This window comes from Thalassophryne amazonica, chromosome 22 (assembly GCF_902500255.1).
Source record: "Thalassophryne amazonica chromosome 22, fThaAma1.1, whole genome shotgun sequence".
Classification (NCBI taxonomy): Eukaryota; Metazoa; Chordata; class Actinopteri; order Batrachoidiformes; family Batrachoididae; genus Thalassophryne; species Thalassophryne amazonica.
This window is the reverse complement of record NC_047124.1, coordinates 11,720,127-11,734,550: the sequence shown is the minus strand read 5'-3', so window position 1 is coordinate 11,734,550 and position 14,424 is coordinate 11,720,127. Positions and strand designations below refer to the sequence as shown.

Sequence of the window (14,424 nt, the reverse complement as noted above, 5' to 3'; positions counted from 1 at the left end):
GCAGGTTAACCAAATAAATATAACGCAATGCTAAAATACCCTCGGCTGTATGAGCTTTTGACCTCTTAAAATAGGTCACAGTTAGCCATCTTTGAACTTGACCAAGGTCTGTGTCCCAAGAATGTTCTCTGTGAATTTGAAGTCTCTGGCAGTAAAAAGACCAGAGTTATGCTGAGCACAGACAGACGGGGGGAGGTGATGGTGTTGTGGCTAAGCATTGGGCTTGAGACCAGAGGATCCCCGGTTCAGATCCTAGCCTGATCATCACTAAGGGCCCTTGGGCAAGGTCCTTAATCCCCTAGTTCCCCTAGGTGTGTAGTGGGTGCCTTGCATGGCAGCAGCCTGACATCGGGGTGAATGTGAGGCATTATTGTAAAACGCTTTGAGCTTCTGATGCAGATGGAAAAGCGCTATATAAATGCAGTCCATTTACCATTTATGGACAGACACAAGGCCTTCACAATACCCGATGACCATATTTTGGCCTCAGGTAAAAATAGTTACTAAAATTCAAGGTTACCTAAAGTTTTGCCAGACTTGAGGGAAGTACCGAATTCACAACCTGAAACTATAACCAAGAAGAGAACCATGTTTATGGTCAGATTTTTGTATGGAGACGATTTCTGGATGTGACTAACAGTCAGTTCTGATTCTTGTGACTCGTTTAATTTCGCATCAGAATTAATTGAATAATTTTGACTCCCCGCCCCCGCACCCTCCTCTTCTCATTTCACAAATTAATTTACTGCTGCCCCTGCCACGTCTCTTGTTTCTGTGCAACTGGAAAACGTCGGAAGCCAGAAGAGCGGTGTGTGATATTTCCCAGGGGAAATTAATGGTACAGTGAATTTCTGGATCAGGTACAGATTAAAAACTGGGCCCCATTATAAACCCATTAACCTTGTCATTAGGACCAGATATGAGAAAAACCTGAAGAGGTGTTTGGCTATTTTTAGCACACAATTGTAGCACAGTTGGTGCTCATGAAACCCAGCGACAGTTGTCAGGTCCTGTTGTTTTCACCTGCATGTGTATCCGTCTGCCTGTTTTGTACATTAGTTAAGGGTAAACCCACTGAATTTTTTTTTTTAAGGACAGAGGTCAAAGGTCAGAGTCACAGCACAAGGTCAAATCTTTGCCCAGTGCAAATGGAATCTAGACCCTGAGTGAGCTTGAAGGTCTCAATGTTGCTAAAGCTTTGATTGGTTAGCGGCTACATGGTGCTAAATAAGCCCATAAACAGGAATATGTGTCATATGTGGGTTTATAATATGCACTTATAGCAAATTGTATTAAAACGTTAAAGTGCTGTACTTTGGCTTGTGGTTGGTTGCATGTATGTGGTTGCGTTAGCATCAGAATATGCAATTATGCATTAGAGTTGGCATTAGCATGTGCCGTCATGCATTACTGTTGATGACATACTAACGCCAACTCTAATGCATAATTGCATATTCTGTGACATTACTGATATGCTAGCAATTAGAATATTCAATCATGCATTAATGTTGGCGTTAGCATGTGCAGTCAAGCATTAATATATGCTCTCACATTAGCATCAATTGTGAGTAGCACAATAGCATATTCGTATACTAATGCTACTGTAGTTTCTTTAATACAACCCAACGGTGGTCAACAAAGTGGGGTATAAGTACCCCTACATTTTAAATCTTCCATTTCCTGGAAAGCTTTCATCACGGGGTTAAACTTTCAGGCTAATCTCGTTAGCACTGACAATAATGTTGGTCTGGTTGCAAAATCCTAAACTATTCATTGGAAGTTCAACATTTAGTAAACTTCTCAATCTTATTCATTTATTTATTTTTTTCATCTTGTCTGTTTTTAGAGATTGGCGAAGGAGGCAGAGAAGTTTCAGAAGGACCACGAGTGGCGGGTCGACAGCGAGGTGAGTAGCTCCATGTGATGTGTTCAATAGCTCTGGTTGCATTAAGTGCAGATCAAATATAACTACAACAGGACTATAAAGAATTTATGCAAGCTTGAATTTCATTGTTTACATGAGTGGAAACGGCCCATTTTATTAGGAACCGATGTACATACTGTACACAAATATACACATGATTTTGTCTATAAATCACAGTATAAATGTAGTACTTTCCTGATGGCTGGCTCAATGAATTCACTGCGTCACAATGATGGGCTGTCTGTGAATTATTGTGCAGCTCTATCCACAGCCCACGATGCCTTTAGCTCTGGCCTTTTGTAATAAATGCAAACTTCAGTCTTCCGTTTTACGTTGAGATGTGGCTCATGCACGGAGGAGCCATTTAACAAATAACAAACAACACTATGCACACCACGCTGTCGCACAACTTTCTGAAACCCTTCTGTGTGGTGAGCCAAACCATAATGAGTCTTAAAATGAGTCCATTAAAAGTTTCCCAATCAGCTTCTTTCTCTGCAGATGGATTCATTCGTGTTACTAAGATGAATGTTTTCGCCTTACAAAAAGTACACTTCAAGTTAATTTTATTAAGTCTATTTAAATTAAAATTTAAGTATAAAATTCATTTTATCAAATAAAAATCCCATTATCTTGTATTATATAAAAATTTAAGTAAAAAGTACACTTTGAGTTGATATTAGTAAGTGAAAATTTAAGTCAAAAGTACATCTGAGCTGATTTTACTAAGTGAAAATTTAAGTAGAAAGTACAACTTAAGTTTAAAATTTAAGCAAAATGTTAAAGAAGCACACTTCAGATTCATTTTAAGTAAAAACCTAAGTTAAAAGCATTCTTCAAGTTAATTTTATTCATTAAACCTAAGATTTTATGTTTATGAAACACACTTCAAGTTAATTTTATTAAGTAGAAATGTAAATATTTTTCATTAAATAAAAAAATTAAGTACGAAATGCAATTCAAGTTAATTTTATTCAGTAAATTTAAGTAAATTTTATGTTTAAGAAACACACTTCAGGTTCATTTGATTAAGTAACTAAAAATGTAAATATTTTTCATTAAATAAAAAAAATTAAGTTAAAAAATGTGCTCCAAGTTCATTTTATTCAGTAAACTTAATAAAATGAACTTGTTTCTTAAACATAAAATCTTACTTAAGTAAAAAATGTAAATATTTTTCATAAAATAAAAAATTATGTAAAAAATGTGCCTGAAGTTCATTTTATTCAGTAAATTTAAGTAAACTTTGATGTTTCAGAAACACACTTCAAGTTCATTTTATTAAGTAAAAATGGAAATATTTTTCATAAATTTTATTCAGTAAATGTAAGTAAAATTTTATGTTTAAGAAACACACTTCAAGTTCATTTTATTAAGTAAAAATGTAAATATTTTTCAAAAATTTTTTCAGTAAATTTAAGTAAAATTTTCTGTGTATGAAGCACAATTCAAATGTATTTCATTTAGTCAAAATTTAAGTAAAAGCAACTGTAAATTATGTGCAAATTGTTGTGCAGCATTTTTTTTGTCCATTTTTTTTTCGTGTGCAGACTGATGAATGGTGCTGTTCCTTTGGCCCCCTCTCACAGTCGGTTTGGAACGTTGATGTAGTATTTCTTCTGTTTGGTCCGTTCCTCACTCTCACTGAGTTCTTGCCCTCCCTGAGGGGTGCGATGGTGTGACCTCGGCGTGATCGTGCAGCTACAGTTTCTGTTTTAACATAACATGACCTGACAGAGGACATCATGGAACAGTCTTCTGATCTGCTCCTTTGTGTGCGCGTTCTCACGTGTGTATCAGCAAACGCAGAATCGCCAGCAAGTTTATTTGTGCTAACTGTTGATGGGGTCCAGAGAAGCAGCAGGTGTCTCCAGACTCTCTGCTGCCTGGAGGCAGGTGGTCTGTACCGGTGAAACAGCCCTGCAGCTTCAGGTCGTTTTGATGATCGTTATCGCCCCGCTAGCCTTGTGTGCTAACAGGAACCCCAGTAGCGTGACGGCAAAACAACCCGATTTACCTTCACTGATCCTCAGTGTCAAACACAAATACTGTGTGAGAAATCCAGCAGGATTCAAAGGAAGGCCGTGAGTTTAGGATGAGTCCTGGAAGTAGGTCCCGTCATGGAGGCCACCACCATGTTGCTACAGTAGCCCAAAAGGGACATACTCAATCAGCCCATTGCATTTTGCAGCATGGCTGTAAAACAGAATAAAAAGGAAAATGAATCAGTGTTTGCTCCATTAAGCACCACTCATTGGTTGCTAGTGCAGGCTAATGCTACGGCCGCAAGCAATGACTTGCCATTCATTTTCAGTAACAGTGGGTGTTTTGCAAAGATGCCGGCCAGTCTGCTGCTAGCTAAGCGGGGTGACAATAGACAAAAATAGTTCATGCAAATGTTGAGCAACGCGACACGGCGACTGCCAGTCTGAGTCAGTAGTCAGCAAGATGTCAGCTGGTTGTTCACTCAAACAAAATAGTCCAAGATGGCATAATATGCGCCAAAACAGCCGTATTTCTGTCTAAATCTGATAAGTTTCTCATCTATTTTGTCAAAGTTACAAAGAAATATACCCTTTTAAATCTAAAAATGCTGTTTTCATAACCAGATAACAACTCTGAAGTGATTTACAAGATAGCTTGCAGAGATCTTAGCGTGCGCTCCCCTGGAATGCCCATCAAGCACCAAAGCCAACTGCTTGTCGCCATTGTTTGTAGCTAGTTTGAGAACCCACATTTTTTGTGAAACTGGAGATGACGTGTTGCTTAATAGAGGACAAGTGAACATCAGTCTTCATGATCAAAGAAGCGAAAACAAAATCATCACCACTGATGGCATGCCATCTGCAGCCTCACCACTAGATGGCACCAAATCCTACAAAGCGTATTTTTAACCTGTGGGCAGTATGGGTCCATGTGTGGTGGAAAACAGGTACAGTTTACGTGCAAAGACCTCTTTGTACGTAACACCTTTTAACATTATTTGATACTTTTGGACAAATTTAGACACTTAAATATCTTAATAATCTTCAGAATATTGTTTGTTTTCCTTACAGGTAGATAAAATTGTTTACTACAATGCCAAAGATGATGTAAGTATTACAAGTGTTTTGTTGATTCATTGTAAGAGGCCAATATTTTTGTTAAATTTTTGTATATTTGTAGTGTATTCCGTGATTTGTGTAATTTTTTTTTGTAATTGTCAAAAAGTTTAAATAAAATTCTGTTTATTCTTTGGTATGAAATCTCGTATTAAGTTTTGTATCTTTTCACTGGATGATTTTTTTTTTTTAAAGCTTAATCAAACTGATAAGAAGAACCGGTATGTTCCAGAGGACTTCCACGTAGACCCTGACTTCAAACGACTCGTCTCTTACAACACAACCGCCGTCCACATCCCGACGGACATTTATGAAGGCTGTAAGTTACTGCTGTTACAGAAATCCGTGTGTCTCTGTGGGTGCCCGTGCTCGATTAAATATTGGCATAGTCCTCGCACACCCATCCTTAAACCATCAGCTACCACTTCACCTTACGACGTGTGAATAGATGGATAAATGAATGAGTCTGTCCTCTCCATAAACACTAAATTGCAATTATTTTGTAACGCACCACATTAAAGGAGTACATCACCCTGACAAACCCATTAACATCTGGTGAACTTTGGTGAACCAGTTCAATTCGGAGCAGGTGTGGTTGAAGCTGCATGTATCTTGATTGCAGTCTGCTGGATGGATGATGGAAAATTGTTGCATGTATCTTGAGTGCAGTCTGCTGGATGGGTGATGGAAAATTGTTGCATGTATCTTGAGTGAAGTCTGCTGGGTGGATGATGGAAAATTAGGAGCAAGTGTGGTTGAAGTTGTATGTATCGAGTGATGTCTGCTGCATAGATGATGAAAAATTAGGAGCAGGTGTGGTCGAAGTTGCATGTGGCTTGCAGTTACCATTTTCTTTGGAGCGGCCAGTCAGTAGTCAGTCATGCCACGTCAGTTTAACGGCGTCAGGTATAAAGAGCAGCACGATGTGCATTTGAAAACCTGGAAATTTCCAGAAAACTTCCATTCACGGGACGGATACATGCAGAGTGTTTGGGCCTCGGCTCTGAGCGCCCTCCTAGGTTTGTGTACATTTGGATGGATAGCGAGTGGACCAACTGGAGGTGTGGGTGGAGCTCTGTGCCTTCTGGAGTTGTCATGGTGATATGTATCAGTGTGTGTGTGTGCATGTGTGTAGGAGAAACAATCACTTAGAGACGCCCTCGTTTGGAAGGAGCGGTAATTCAGTTCAGGGACTTAGTCTAGACAAGACTGATGTCTCGAGGAGAAGCATGTCGTCATCTTCTCCTCCTCACCTCCCTCACCTCCCTCCATCCAGCTCACTTATTAAGCATCGTAATTGTTGGGTGAATAAATGTTTTCTTGTTTCTCCTCCCCACCGATGCGGCAGCGTGGGCGGTCAGGTTCTGAGAAAACACAGAGGAAGAAACAAGTGTCAGAATAGACATGCGTGTCACCGCGGATGCATGTCACTGTTGAGTCTTCTCGCTCGTTAGGTGGTCTGGCATGGATTCGATAAGACCGAGCGTTGGTGTCTTGGTGGCAGATCGGAGGCTCGTCTGATGCCCGTTTGCATCAACGCTGTGTGGCACCTGTCAGCCCGCGACACGGGCTGACTCTGTGACATGCTGAGATGCCATGTCACTGCGTGTGGACGTGTTTGAACGCAGGTCCTGTTAAAGTCTCACTCCCTGTGGCAAAACTCATCATTAGTCCTCATCCTATTAGTTCAACTCATTGAACTAATAGGATTAATAAATGGGATAGTTTTGACTGTGTTGAATGCTTGGTTTGCAAAGCACATGTCAAACAATGTCGACATCCATTGGATTCTATGACATGTGACAGATGTTACCCTGTAATGTGACAACTGAGCATGACACATGGTGCAAACTATTCCTTTTTAAAACCCTATTAACTCGACTAATAATTTGCATCACATTTTACAAAGATTGGAGCAACTTTAACTTTTGACCCCTGTACAAACTGAAATTGACCTTTGTCACCATTCTTGCTGTTTTTACCCCATAACTCCATAACATTAAGTCATAGCTAATCCAAATTATACCTTTTTGGAATCTTTGTGATCAGACACATAATGTGGTATAGCTTTCAATATGATTGGAGCATTTTAAAATTTTGACCCCTGTGTAATTCTGCATTGACCCCTACCTGGCTGCCATATTGGATTTTCAAGTGGCCCACATTTTTTTTCTCAAACACTGATTTAGGAAGAACATTTATGCAAAATCTGATGGTTGTATCACCATGTGAACAATTCTGGCCAAAAATCAAACTTATCTGCTCAACTACTTAGCTGATCTTGTCTACGTTTGCAAAGATGCTGCGTTTTTTGACCGTGAAGGATGCTGGAATAATTTTTTTCTCTTCTTCTGTAATTGATGTTCATGTTTTGCTTTCTGGCCTGCCAAGACCAGAGCTGAAAGTTCTTTCATGTTCTATGATGCATCATATTAAAGAAAATGCAAACTGCAGGATCTGTTAGCATGTGCTAACGTTGTTCTACTAATGTAGTTAATGGTTCATTAGCGGTTGCTTTTTGACCACAGTCTTATTTAGTCTTATTTATTTATCATTGTGGATGTAAATGTCACATGAATTCAGGGGCCACTGGCAGGGAATTATGTCACTTGGGTCAAAGGTCATTATTAGGACAACTGTTCAGCTGGAGGAAATAGAAGAGTTGGGTCTCAGTGCAGAGGTGCCCTGAGAAGGTCGATTACTTTGATGCTCATGTAAATATATGTTTCTTTCCACCTGATCCAAATATATCAACTAATGCAGGTAATTCACACAGTGGGGGTTAAAATTCCTCAATATTTCACATTATTCGAGTCACAATTAGACATATTACTGCAAAATAGCAGTTGAAATATCGCCCCCTACTGCAGGTGAGCTGTAATTTTTAAAATGTAATCAGAAATAATCAAAATTGTAATTCTTCAGTTGTCTGACTTACTTGAACATTTATATATGATTATATAGAACTATTTAATCTAAGCTAATAAATAAAATAATAATAAAGAATAAATAAATAATTGCTGTAATTTTTAAAATGTAACCAGAAATAATCAAAATTGTAATTCTTCAGTTGTCTGACTTACTTGAACATTTATATATGATTACATATAAATATATAATCTAATCTGATAAATAAAATAATAATAATAAATAATAATTGCTGTAATTTTTAAAATGTAACCAGAAATATTCAAAATTGTAATTCTTCAGTTGTCTGACTTACTTGAACATTTATATATGATTACATATAAATATTTAATCTAATCTGATAAATAAAATAATAATAAATAATAATTGCTGTAATTTTTAAAATGTAACCAGAAATAATCAAAATTGTAATTTAATTTTGTAAAATTGTAATGTTCATCGTAGTCTCATGTGTGAATCAGAACTGTGGCTGAAGCTTTGGGTTGTACCCCAGACGGGCTTCTGTGCATCTAGAGATGAGTGAGGGAGCCGCGCTCGACAAACTGGGCCGGTCGGGGTTTTGTTGCTGCTGTGGTACTTATCGTTTCTCCCGATCGTCATGGTGACCTCGGGCCAGCAGGCCGTCCATCACCAGAGATGGATCTGTTTATGCTGAAGCTGATTCGTTCCAGCGTTTGGGTTGGAGGACGGCGCCTCCGGGCTGAGGCTCATGAGCGATACTCGACCGAACCTAAAGGGTCTTTGAGTGCGTGCGGCAATGCCTGAGGGATCAAAAATGCACCCTTGTTGCCTTTCTTTACAGTATGATCAATAGGGTGGAGGGGTGGAGCGACGGACAGCTGCAGCACGAGGTCATCAGGACTCATCCATTCAGGCCTGAACACTCATCCTCGGAATACGCTGAGCTCTGCAGTACCACAGGGAGCAGTCTAAGGCCTGGACCAAATTGCCCCCTGATCCTGCACAGCAGCATACAAGGAAAACCCCAGAGGAGGCGGGGCTAAATGTGACAGAGGAGGGAGGATCATTTCATGGAAACAATATTTTTTTCCCTCAAGACTTTATGGCCGCATAATGTTTATTTACGGTGCAAAACAAAAGTTTTTAAATGTAATTTTGCTCGCACATCTGCCATCCTTTCTCTTTCTGGCGCCTCATTGTGCTGAGACGCTCACGTGAGTCTCTAAAGAAATTATGGGAACAAGCATACCAGCACGCACAGACCGGCCAAACGTGCACACGCGATTATGAGTCATGCACAGTATTCGACGTGCAGCAGCCCTGCTCTCTGAGTGCCGCCTTTTTGGCTCAAACCTGATTGGTGGAGCATTAAGCCGTTAGAGGTCCTGCAGACAAACGGGTGAATAAAATATTTATACGCCCTCCTTAATCCAGACGCACCAAATTGAATCACTGTTTTACCATCGTCTCTTTTTATGAGCCGCTACGATGTACATCGCATGCAGGACATTAGTGTGTGTGTGTGTGTGTGTGTGTGCGTGCATGTGTGTGCGTGTGTGTGTGTGCGTGCGTGTGTGTGTGCATGCGTGTACGTGCCTGCATTGTGAACAGAATCACTCACAAACAATACATGGCATAAACTTGACACTTACCCCATAGGTATCCTCTGTGAAATGTTGGTTACACTTTTGGTTTGTTTATTGCGTGTATTTGCATAATGAGGATGAATTTGCTCAAGCACAGTAACTCAAAACATGATGTACACTTGGCACTTACCCCGTAGGTATCCTCTGTGAAATGTTCGTTACACTTTCGGTTTGTTTATTGCGTGTATTTGCATAATGAGGATGAATTTGCTCAAGCACAGTAACTCTCTGTGAAATGTTCGTTACACTTTCGGTTTGTTTATTGCGTGTATTTGCATAATGAGGATGAATTTGCTCAAGCACAGTAACTCAAAACATGATATACACTTGATACTTACACCATAGGCACTTAGGAGTGAATTGTCTTGTTAACACAACTCTGTAATACATGGTAAACAATTTATACTGATACCATAGATACCTTCTGGGCAGGAAAGGCAATGGTTAAATGTTAAAGTGGTTTGTTGCATATATTTGCATTAAAAATGAAGACAACGTGAACTGACTTGTCAACATAAGTCAATGAGCCAGTTAGATTTTCAGGTATTTTTACAGCTGTTTGTTACATATGATACTTCATAGGTACCTGCTTGGAGATAGAGATGATTCATTTTTGGGTTGGCATATATTAGATAGTAATAAGAGTGAAATGAATGTCTTGTAAACACAAAAATTCTAAAAACACATAGTATGCACTTGAGACTTGTACCATAGGTGCACAGTTAAAACTCTCACTGCAGCAACTAATCCCTGTGGAGTATTTGAGCCATCTGCTTTTTTGTTTTTTGTCATATTTGAGTTTGAGTATTTTTTCAGTGTTCATTTTCACTTTGGTGAGTGTTTTACATTTTTGCTTGGGTGTTTATTTTTCTAGTGGTTAACGTGTAACTCGTTAACCACTGTAACTGTCCATTTTTCTGTCTTCTAGCCACCATAATTTTAAACGAGCTTAACTGGACAGAAGCCTTGGAAGATGTTTTTCGGAAAAACAAAGAGGAAGATCCTTCACTCCTCTGGCAGGTGTTTGGCTCGGCTACGGGACTGACTCGTTACTATCCAGGTGAGCAGCCTAGGGGCAAATAGGCTCCTCCCACAGTCTGTGTCAGCAATAGATCATCGTTTTTTGAATAAAAAAAAAACAACTGTATTTTTAAAGGTGTAAATTGTTTGCAATGCTTCTTTACAAATGTTATTTAGCAGATTTTATATTCTTAAAATAATTCTATGTAAAATGTGTGTGTGTGTGTGTATATATATATATATATATATAAATATATATATATATATATATATATATATATATATATATATATATATATATATATATATATATATATATAAATGTATTTATTGTTATCCTTAGATTTCCTTCTTATCACAGTATGTTATTACAAGCATGTTTTGCAAACTGTAATGACATTTACACTCTAAATGTGTCATTTATTTATTTATTGTCTTTCTGTGTTTTGTTTTTTTTCTGTCCCCCAGCGTCCCCTTGGATCGACGTGAGCAATTCAGCCGATAACATCGACCTTTATGATGTGCGCAGGCGACCGTGGTGAGTTCAGGCACTCGTTTTTTTGAGTGTGTAGTCATCAGAAAGCTCTGATCATCTCTGTAACATTGGCACTGTTCATTTAGTGCACATTAATAATAATAATAATAATAATGATGATGATGATATTTAATGCCTGTTTGCACCAAACTGTAGTTGCATGCTGCACATGCTGAACAAACACACAATCTGACTGTAAAATAAGAAGAAGGCTGGACTTTACTTTTGTAAAGCACCTTGAGATTTGGAGATATTTAAATAAATGTAACTAGCTGACGTAACGTGAATTTCTCCACTGTGAGATCAATAAAGTCTTATCTCTTATCTTAGCGTGTTGCCTGTGGGGATCCATGGGCTCTAGATTGGGTAGTGTTTATAAAATAGATAGCTGTTATTTTTAACGGGTGATAATAAATTGTGCAAAGTTTCTATAATGAGTTGGAACGGCATGTGAATCCAGAGTGTTTTTAGAACCCTAGACCCTCAAACGTTTTTAGAAGACAAACTCAACCCTTTTATTTCCTGTTATTAGTTCATTGTTTATGTTAATTAAACCTTATTGTTAGCATGTACACTCTAAGAAATAAAACATTGAATTTAATTGATAAAGTTAAGGCAACTTTTTACATATGACATTGTCAATTAAGTGCAAAACAGTACTGTAGTTGAAATTAATTAAATCAAATGAAACATTATTACTTAAATCCCTAAAATTAACAATTGCAAGTATATTTAAAATAACAGTATTGATTACATTTAAAACCCCTGTGTTTCATTTCTTAGAGTGTACACACTATTATTATTATTGTTAGTAATAATAATAATTTAATTTATTATCACTTCCATTTTGCCATTTGATTTTTAAATGGACCATAACGGAAATAAGTGTTTTAATTTATATTATGTACGTATATTGAACTTACTAAATAAAATCACGCACACACGCTTTTCATATAAAGATGATTTACCGCCCCCTGCTTTAATGGCGTGTGAGTCCAGAATGTAATTATCAACGTCCTTTGTTCAGTGTTGTTGGCTAATATCTGTAGTTTTGTGATTGAAGCCACACACGCGCACACACACATGCATACACCCACACATACAGAGGCCACTTGGCTATTAATATATAGATTGAATAGTCTTGTAATTATTATTATAAATTTCATTAGCCTTGAAAGCCTGTCAGCCACTAAGCATGAATAAAGTTCTACATCTGCTTGTTTACTGGGGAACAAGGATTAGAGGCACAAAACAGCAAAGATCAGTGGGATTTGAAATGCTAACGGTGGAAAACGCTTAAACACAATAAGAAAGATGACTGACGAGTGTGCAAAATGATGAGTAGCAGCTTTTTCTAGAGCTCTATTGAGAGACGTTTCTGCCTTATAACTGCTGTCTTTGCTGTTGTGTTTGCGTGTCCGTGTCGCCCAACGTGCACGACCTAATATGTGCTTGTGTCTTCTGACTCACCAGGTACATTCAGGGAGCAGCATCACCAAAGGACATGCTGATCCTGGTGGATGCGTGAGTGATGCCATTATGATTCATCCATTACAGTCACATTTCATTTGATTTTGCACGCTAGAAGGTCCATGATGCTAACTCCCCCGACGGACCTCAGCCTGCTGGGCGCCGTTGCACCGTGCACGAAGCTGTCTTAGTGCTCGTGTGACACCAGCGGTCAGAGAGCAGCCAGAGCCGCAACTGGGTTTGCAGTCGATCCCGTCAGGGGTTTTTATTTCAAAGCCGTCCGTGGAGTAACAGAAATTTACTGTGGAACATTTAAGCACATTTTGTGTCCATGTTTAGGGGTCTGAGAAGTTTTAACATTCTACAATATGAAATCGGTAGATGAGATGTGATGGGTAGTACAGTGGCGGAAGCAGTTAGTACACCTGCCTTCCAATGAGAGGATCGTTGGGCCCCATTCACCTCATACATCAGGAAGAGCATCCGGTGTAAAACATACAGATCCACACCAGGTTTGCTGTGATCAAAGTGGGAAAAGTCAAAAGTAAAGACTAAAGTTGTCAATGACATTACAGCATGTAATCTGTTGGGCATCAAACTGGTGTCCATATGTTAATGCATTTTATGTTCCATCAGTAGTGCAGTGACAAATGCTGACCTGGATTAACCATATTTTTACAGTTTCTACCAGACGTTAAGTCACCTTAATGCCCCCATTTGTCTTTATTTCTTTCCTTTTTCTTCTATACCTTGACCTAGGTCCTGGGGTGCCTTGGTCTTTGATACCTTGTTGTTTGTCTTGGCCTTGTTCTTTGATACCTTGAATGCCTTGTCTTGGATCCTTTGGTCTTGGATTCCTTGGATGCCTTGGTTCTCAACACTTTGGCCCTGGATGCCTTGGTCTTTGATGCTCTGGCTGCCTTGGTCTTTGATACCATAGCCTTGGATGCCTTGGTCTTTGATACCCTGGCCCTGCATACCTTGGTCTTTGATACCCTGGCTCTGGCTGCCTTGGTCTTTGATACCCTGGACTTGGATGCCTTGGTCTTTGATACCATGGCCTTGGATGCCTTGGTCTTTGATACCCTGGCTCTGGCTGCCTTGGTCTTTGATATCCTGGCTCTGGCTGCCTTGGTCTTTGATACCCTGGCTCTGGCTGCCTTGGTCTTTGATATATTGGCTCTGGCTGCCTTAGTATTTGATACCCTGGCTCTGGATGCCTTAGTATTTGATACCCTGGTCATGGATGGCTTGGTGTTTGATACCCTGGTCATGGATGCCTTGGTCTTTGATACCCTGGACTTGGATGCCTTGGTCTTTGATACCATGGCCTTGGATGCCTTGGTCTTTGATACCCTGGCTCTGGCTGCCTTGGTCTTTGATATCCTGGCTCTGGCTGCCTTGGTCTTTGATACCCTGGCTCTGGCTGCCTTGGTCTTTGATACCCTGGCTCTGGCTGCCTTGGTCTTTGATACCCTGGCTCTGGTTGCCTTGGTCTTTGATACCCTGGCTCTGGATGCCTTGGTCTTTGATATCTTGGCCTTGGATGGCTTGGTCTTTGATACCTTGGCTCTAGATGCCTTAGAAATACAAATTTCTATTTTTTAATTTAAAAAATGTAGCTACCTAAAGAGCTCATGCAGTACAGAATACTACACTTACTTGAACAAACTGATGTGCTAGAAAAAACTCTTTTCTCTCTCCTTCTTGAGGTGCACCTCTGTCTGTGTGATGTACTTTGTTTTCTTTATGCATGCCTGACCCTGTCATTTCCACTTGTCTTTAATACGACCTGTCAATATTTAAACATTCTGTGTCAGCTGAATAATGTCTGGTATT

General features: G+C 39.2%; 1 protein-coding gene across 1 annotated transcript in view; it reads left to right on the top strand.

Moving 5' to 3' along the window:
• The window catches only part of LOC117503713 (voltage-dependent calcium channel subunit alpha-2/delta-1-like), a 139,990-nt gene that overhangs the window by 50,719 nt on the left and 74,847 nt on the right, over positions 1-14,424 (top strand). Inside the window, exons 4-9 of the mRNA XM_034162931.1 lie at positions 1,847-1,906; positions 4,981-5,016; positions 5,221-5,344; positions 10,489-10,620; positions 11,049-11,118; positions 12,589-12,639. Of these exons, the coding sequence (XP_034018822.1) occupies positions 1,847-1,906; positions 4,981-5,016; positions 5,221-5,344; positions 10,489-10,620; positions 11,049-11,118; positions 12,589-12,639 (473 nt within the window). The remainder of the gene's footprint in view (positions 1-1,846; positions 1,907-4,980; positions 5,017-5,220; positions 5,345-10,488; positions 10,621-11,048; positions 11,119-12,588; positions 12,640-14,424) is intronic.